This window comes from Ischnura elegans, chromosome 1, assembly GCF_921293095.1.
Source record: "Ischnura elegans chromosome 1, ioIscEleg1.1, whole genome shotgun sequence".
NCBI classification, from domain to species: Eukaryota; Metazoa; Arthropoda; class Insecta; order Odonata; family Coenagrionidae; genus Ischnura; species Ischnura elegans.
Window position 1 is genome coordinate 169386204 of NC_060246.1, and position 7594 is coordinate 169393797.

The window sequence follows — 7594 nt, forward strand, 5'->3', positions numbered from 1 at the left end:
ACATTCCAATTTCATAGCAAAAAAAATTGACAGAATGGGTGTGATGGAAATATCGCTTTTTGTCTTCGCTATGTACTTACCTTATTATGGTCCGAAAAAAGCAAGTGTGGAATTCAGTAGAAGGCTATTTTTTCGCGTTGCTCGCTTGGCCATTCCCTCCACTCGATTCCCGCTAATATCCCACGCGCATGCGCACGACGCACACTCGAGAGGGCTCTGCTTTCAAAGGGCCTCCCTCAGCGCTCGCATTGCCTTCCTCCCCCCCAAGGTTCACACGGGAGCAGCCACACTCGCCGGCCGCTAGTTCAATTCGCGATTCCCAATTTCAACAAGGAGCCCTCTCTTCCAGTTTATCCTCAACGGGAGTGTGGGAAAATGCTACGCGACAGACATCCCTTTCACTGCTCCACCACCTATAACATGGCGCTTAACGGCGACTGCATTCCTATCAAAGACTAGCTCTAACGTCAAACACGTAAGCATGAAAGAGGTTATTGCCAGACGCTGAGGTAGTTTTAAAAGGAGAAGCATCTTGTGCCTTGCTATCTGTCGAAGGGCGCCTCCTCAAGTAGTCTTCCGTAAACTGAGCATTGGTATCAGTGCAGCTGTTTCTTACTTTGCTTTTGTGAGAAAGTACTCTAACAGAACTAGAAGGGCTGGAATATTTTTATCAGATAGCTGATAAATGATGCTCTTTATTCTTCACATTGATTTTTTTGTGCTTCGGAATACATCTGAAAATGAAATTTTCGCCGGATGGATCTCACATTTTCTAAGACGTTTACGATCGCATATTTCACTGACAACAATTGGTGGCGAAATGCTACTCGCTTCAAATTTAAAGAATAAGAATAAAGAAATATTTATTGTTCTTGGACCTTTATGGTCCACTAAGAACATACAAGGGCTTACATTCATATTAGAGCTCAGTGCACAGAAGAATAAGATACATGCAAAAAAAAATAGAAAATAAATTGTAACAGAATATAGTGGCATATTGGTACAATTACATTTTTTCTTGTAATAGCATTTTAGTGAACATTAGATTTTTAAAAGACATCAGTGATTTTGCGGTTTTGATTGGTTCAGGAATACCATTCCATAGCCTTGACCCAACAACTGAAAATGAATTATCAAATGCAGTGGTTCGATGTTGAGGAACAATTAAAAAATCAGCTGATAATCTAGTTACAACATTGCGATATTTCTCTTTACTCTGAAAAAATTGCATAATGTATTCTGGCTGTTTGCAATTAAAAAGTTTGTATAAAAAAGAGGCAAGCATGTATTGCCTCCTTGTTTTTGCTTTAAGCCATTCTAATTTAGAGAAATAAGGGGATATATGTTCATCTTTTTTAAGATCATAAATGAACCTAACACACATATTTAATTGCCGTTGAATCAGGGTGTTAATCTTTTCGGTTAGGTCATTATATACAAGGCAGCAGTAATCAATATGGGGGAATATTAACGAGGATACAAGTTGCTTGCGTGTATGAGAGGGCATAAGGTTTTTATGAATTTTTAGCTGAAACAAGATCATGTTGATCTTATTGCTGATGGCTTTAACATGGTTTTGCCAAGACAAATTAGGCATCAATAAGACTCCAAGATTTTTAACGGAGTTTGCATATGATATTTCGGCATCACCAACAAAAATCTTGGGCAGAACATCAAAGTCGACATGTTTGAGTAGTTTTGAGGTACCAAATAACATAGATTTTGTTTTCCTAGGGTTAAGCACAAAGTTATTGTCTGCAGCCCATGAAGTGATGGCCTGAACGTCCTGATTTACTTTGGAAATTGCATCATTCAGCTCATACAAATGACAGTGAAAATAAATCTGTAGGTCGTCGGCATATAAGAGATATTTACAGTTTAGAATACACCTGGGCAGATCAAGGACATACAGGGAAAATAGGAGAGGACCAAGAACTGACCCTTGGGGGACCCCGCAATGGACAGTAGTCCATAGCGATGTATTCCCATTCGCGTCCTTGACTGCCTGTTGACGATCTTTTAGGTAGGAGTAAAACCAGTTAAGTGAGGAACAGGAAAAATTAAGGTTTTTCAACTTGTGGAGAAGTTTGGCGTGATTAACAAGACCAAAAGCATTGGTGAAATCAAATAGTACCAGAATTGTAACCATCCGTTTATCAATTCCTTGACGTATATCATCCGTTAATTTGAGTAGCGCTGTTTGCGTAGAGAAGTTTTTCCGAAATCCAGATTGATATGGATCATGCAAGTTGCATTGGTCCAGATAATTCGTTACCTGCTGAAAAACAATTCTTTCTAAGCATTTAGAAAGAGAGCACAGAATAGAGATTGGCCGATAATCACTGGGAGAAGTTGGTTTTTTAACTTTTTGTATTGGTGTGATTAGTGAATATTTCCATATATTCGGAAATTCAGATGACGATAAGGAAAAATTATAGATATCAAGTATTACAGGTAGAAGTAAAGTTGACGCGGCCTTTACAAATTTAACTGAGATTCCATCGACCCCAGTTGAGTTCGATTTAGAGAGAGATAACGTTTTACGTAGGTTGTGTGGGGTTACGTGTTGGAAGAAGAAATTTCTCTCGTTATAGGGTACAAGTGGATCAAGGTTAGAGAGACTGAATATGTCAGCAATGTTATTTGCTTCGAAGGTAAAGGCGGGAGTGAAGTGCTTGTTTAGATACTTCTAAGTTCCCTCCAGACCTTGTTTGGTTCTGTCAAATTGGAGAAGGTGGTTGCATAATATTTTTTCTTGGCTTCCGTGACGAGATGCTTTACCTGATTACGCAAGACGATAAACTCAGTGTAAGCAGTCTGGCTTTTTGTTCGTGTGAAAATTCTACGTGAAATATCACGTTCCTTCATTTTTTGCTTAATGTCACTAGTCAGCCAGGGGGCTGAAGGCCGTCTAGGTGCGCATGTTCGCAGGGGGGCATGACAATTTATGCACTCTAAGAATTTCTGATTAAAGAGTTCTAATTTTGAATCAATGGACGAGGAGCTAAATATGTTGTTCCAGTCAAAGGTGAGCAGATCGTCCTGAAACTTTGCTGTGTCGAAATTTTTAAGATCACGATAGAGAATTTTAGGTATAGGAAGACGAGGGGAATTGAATGAATAAGAGAGTAAAATTTTGTCATGTGCGGAGAGGAAAGGCACAGGGAATTGTGAGAATGAAGAGAGTTTTTCAGGGGAATCAACTATACAGAGATCGAGGAGAGTATGACTATGTTCTGTATGATGCGTGGGCTGCGTTGAGGCCAGATGAAGGTTATAATTAAAAATGAAATTCCTGATGAAGGAAGAATGACAGCTGTCCCGTAGCAAATCGGCGTTAAAGTCACCTACAATTACAATGATTTTATAGTTTGGACTAAAAGTTGTATATGCTTCTCCAATATCAGTCAAGGACCCAACATTTGGAGGTCTGTAAACAACAAATAGAAGAAGTTTAGAAAGGTTTATACCATGCACTTCAATAACTATGAACTCGGGTCGGCATTCATAGGTCGCGGAAGAGGTCGCCAGCACCGACGAACTCAGTCGATGATGAATGAAGGCACCAACCCCGCCACCGCCTTTCCCGGTCCGATCATGTCTCAGCAAGTAATGTTCACTAAGATCAACCATGCTACCAGGAATATTTGGTTTTAACCATGTTTCGGTTAAACAGATTATATCACTTACACAGGAAGAAAAATGAACCCGAAATTCGTCGATATGACACAGTAAAGATTGACAATTGACGAGGGAAATGTTGATTTCATTAGCAATTGGTAGGCCTGCGGGAAGAGAACAGGCCCCCGTATGTTATTTTAAGCAGTCAAGGTCAGTTTCAACTAGGATAGAAAGGCGTTCACCACCATCATGGACCCGAGCAAACACACGGCCATTACGAATCCACACGTATTTGATTTTACCTTCTTTCTTAAGTCCCCTGGCCATTGCATATAGCTTTCGGTTTAAGGATGTCAAGGATTCATTAATGTAGACAGGAGGGTTGGTAGGGTTCTGGTCGGCGACGATGTCGTTGAGTTTCAGGTTCCGTTTTGTGCGTCTACCATTTAAAAATGCAGCAGCAGTGCTAGATCGTAGAAAACGGACAATAATAGGGGCAGGTCTAGGTGAAGGGTGAGAGGTTGCACAAAGGTTGGAACCACCCCTGTAGGCGTAATCGATTTCACTTGTATCCACTTTAATTCCCACAGCGATTCCAACTTGACAAATCAGGGCCCCAGCTACCTCCCCTTCGGAGTAAGGAATGCCGTGGATCTCAATTACGTTCCGGAGTTGCTCTTGCTCAACGCGATTAAGGCGAGCTTCCGTATCACTTAGTTGTTTCTTTAGGCTGATGTTTTCACTTAATAGGTGATTCAGGGAATCAGTTATTTTCACAAGGGAGGCATTGAGGAGCTCGAGAGACTTTGCTTGACCCCCGAACGACTCCTCCCAGCGAGATATTGATTTGCGAATTTCACTTTGATCCGACCGGATATCAGCAAGATTAGCAGAAAAATCTTTCAAGATATCACTCACACGATCAGGAGACAAACTGGAACTTGCGGACTCGTTCTCAGGAGCTTTTCTGATTTGCTCTCCATCACTGCCACAGCCGATCTTAGCCCGACAAACGTCGCAATACCATGGTCTACGTTTGTCACTAAGCTCCTTAAATTCCACTTCAGGTATTGAAAGGCACAGTGGATGGTAATGGGCCTTACACTCACAGCAAGAGAGCGACTTCTGCTCGCGCTTGATCGATTTAACACATGCACTGCAGTTAGGCATTGCGTAGCACAGGAGAGAACCGGAGAGAACGATCCGAACCACACGAAGGCTGAGCTCGAAATTTACGCTGTCATCTCGATATTCATGCCATCAATGCAGTACACTTTGTCAATATTTGTCTGTTAATCAAATATAAAAAATGCAAATGAAAACAGGTAAAAGTTTCAATTTGAGAAAGGGACAATTGTTGACCAGGGATCTCTCTATAATTCCGAAGATTTAGAGATGACGTCATGAGTTAAAGGGTTACCAGAGCAATGCGTAACCAAGGATAGATTGATCGGCCGTGCGGCGTGCATCCTCCTCACTAAACATTTCTCTTCTCTCAACTGGATTTAAATGTGTTTCCATGGAAGCAGAAGATCAAAACCGTTTCCCCCCGAATCGAGAGGCGACATACTTATTAGTCGGCTTCCCCTTCTACCTCCCTCTCTCTCGTGGCGATGTGTCCTTGGATCCCTTTGAGACTACGGGAGTGAAACTCCAATCGCGCGTGAATGTTTAACGGTAGCCTTAGTCTATCAACTGAACATAACCAGCGTAATATGAAAAAAATTTTTCCAAGTTATGTTCAAGTCATTTACATCGCGAGGAAAAAAATTCTGCAGTCCCAGGAAATATAGGGCCTAAAAAAGCTTAACCGACAAGAGCGAATCAGAAATCTCCCCAATAGCAATAGTACAAGTTCCGAAGTAAGAACCGTGGCAGCTGTTAATTGCCGTAGTTTAAGAGATAAGATTCCTGAATTCCACCATTAGATTCATAGTACTTAGTGTAACGACATTATAGGAACAGAAAGTTGGATGATTCAGAGAAAGTAGTCTTCCAAAATCGTTCACTGTTCACAGGGAAGATAAAATTAATCGAGCAGGAGGCGGAATATTTGTAGCTGTAAAAAAATTCAATCGTCAGCCAAGCGGAAATCGTGACTGAGGCCGACGTTGAATCTGTGTGGTGTTCAATTAAATGTCGTAAATCTAAAAAAAAATATCAGTATGCTCTTATTATAGACTACCCAACTAAGATATAACACATTATGGATTTTGAAACCCAAATAAATAGCATAGCATCCAAGTATTCTGAAAGAAATTTAATGAAATCAGAAAGAAATGTTTGTAGCTGAAGATTTCAACGCCTCTTCTCTAGATTGGGAGAGATGTATAGCTTGATTGTCGGTGGGAGAGAGAAAGTGAATTGCGAGGCGTTAGTGTACGCTTTTTCATCAAATGCATTGCTACAAGTAGCCTCCGTACTTTAGAAAGGAGAAAGTATTCTTGACATATTAGCGATCAATATAATGTCATAAATGTGAGCACCGTCGAGGGAATCAGTGACTATAGGGTAGTAACTGCCAAGTTTTCTTCAAATTTCGCTAAAATTGTGAAACATGAACAGAAAGTTTGATGGGTTCAAGAGTCGTCTGAAAAATTCTTTCCCCATGTTTCAAGAATCATTAATGGAGTTAAATGTAGAGGGTACTTAGGAAGCTTTTTTTCATTCCTAAATTCGGGAATAATAAGCTATATCCCTAGTAAAGCCAAAAAAGAAGGTGACGAACCGAGAAGGTATGACGCGGAAGTCAGAAAATCATTAAGGCTCAAATATGTTATTAATTGTTATATAATTGAGGCAATGAAAAAGATATCGAATTATAAAGTCATTAAAGCGACAGAGAGCGTGCCATGATGAAATGATAAAAAATCTTGCTGATTTATCCGCTAATGAACGCGAGTTAATAATTAAAAAAAACATATAACTTGTCTAAAGCTGCCACGAAGGAAGCGTTCAGGATTGCATTCACGAATTTAAAAAAAGGAACAGTTGTAGAGCAGTTTTGAACCCAGAAGTATTCTGGTCTTAGTCGTTCAAAGTAAAAGATATACAATACGTTCGCTAAGAAGCGATAGTTGAGGAGTGTTGACCAACAGTTCCGAGAAAGCAAATTTATTAAATTCTTACTTCAAGAGCGTGTTCACCTTCTGCCTCCTGAGAATTCATTGGAGACAGTTGATAGTCTTTACCACTGGCGTAACTATGGGGGGGGGTGGATGAGGGGATGGTTCCCCCTCCTCCCCCAAAGCCTCAGAGAAATAGAAGAATTATTTATAAGATTCTCTCGTTTTTATTAATAATAACCGAATCTGATTAAAGTTAAATTTTAAGTGACATAATGATGTAGAATGTACATCCAGGCATGTATTTTTCAGCACTTTTTCAGCTGCCTCGGGAGGGGGTCCGGGAAAATTTCTTGGGAGAGGGTTTGGAGGGGTAAGAAAGAATTCGCATGCTGACATAATTGCTCAAGGAATAGAAACTTCATTGACATCGCTCGGTCCGAATAAATTACTTGGTCCAGACGAAATCCCTTCTTGCGTGTATAAAGAACTAGCCTCAGAAATGCCCCTTACTTGTAGTTTATATTCAGTAAATCCATTAAGCAACACGAAGTACCTAATGGCTGGAAAATTGCTAATGTAACGCCCATATTCAAAAGTGGAGACAAGGAACAGCCATCTAATTACAGACCGATATTTTTAACGCCCATCTCGTGCCAGGTACTTTAACACATTGCTGTCGACTGAGTAATGTTACACCTAGACATTTAAAACTTGTTAATGTAAACTCAACACGGATTCAGGAAAGGTTGATCTTGCGAAGCTCGGTCAGTACTGTTCGCCGACGATATTTTGGTCTCCGGAGAGGACAACATTCCAGTAGAGGCGATTTTTCTTGGTTTCAAAAAAACATTTGATAAAGTGCCCCACGTAAATTTATTAATATAACTGAAATCTTACCGCCAAGA

At 40.3% G+C, this 7594-nt stretch overlaps 1 protein-coding gene across 1 annotated transcript; it reads right to left on the reverse strand.

Moving 5' to 3' along the window:
• Positions 1-3813: 3813 nt before the first annotated feature.
• Positions 3814-4791, reverse strand: LOC124173220. Its single transcript, XM_046552776.1, has one exon. It carries the CDS (start codon positions 4789-4791, stop codon positions 3814-3816), a length of 978 nt encoding a protein of 325 aa, XP_046408732.1.
• Positions 4792-7594: the final 2803 nt, after the last annotated feature.

Coding starts and splice junctions, on each gene's coding strand:
- LOC124173220 (XM_046552776.1), bottom strand. CDS start 4,791: ATGCCTAACTGCAGTGCATGTGTTAAATCGATCAAGCGCGAGCAGAAG.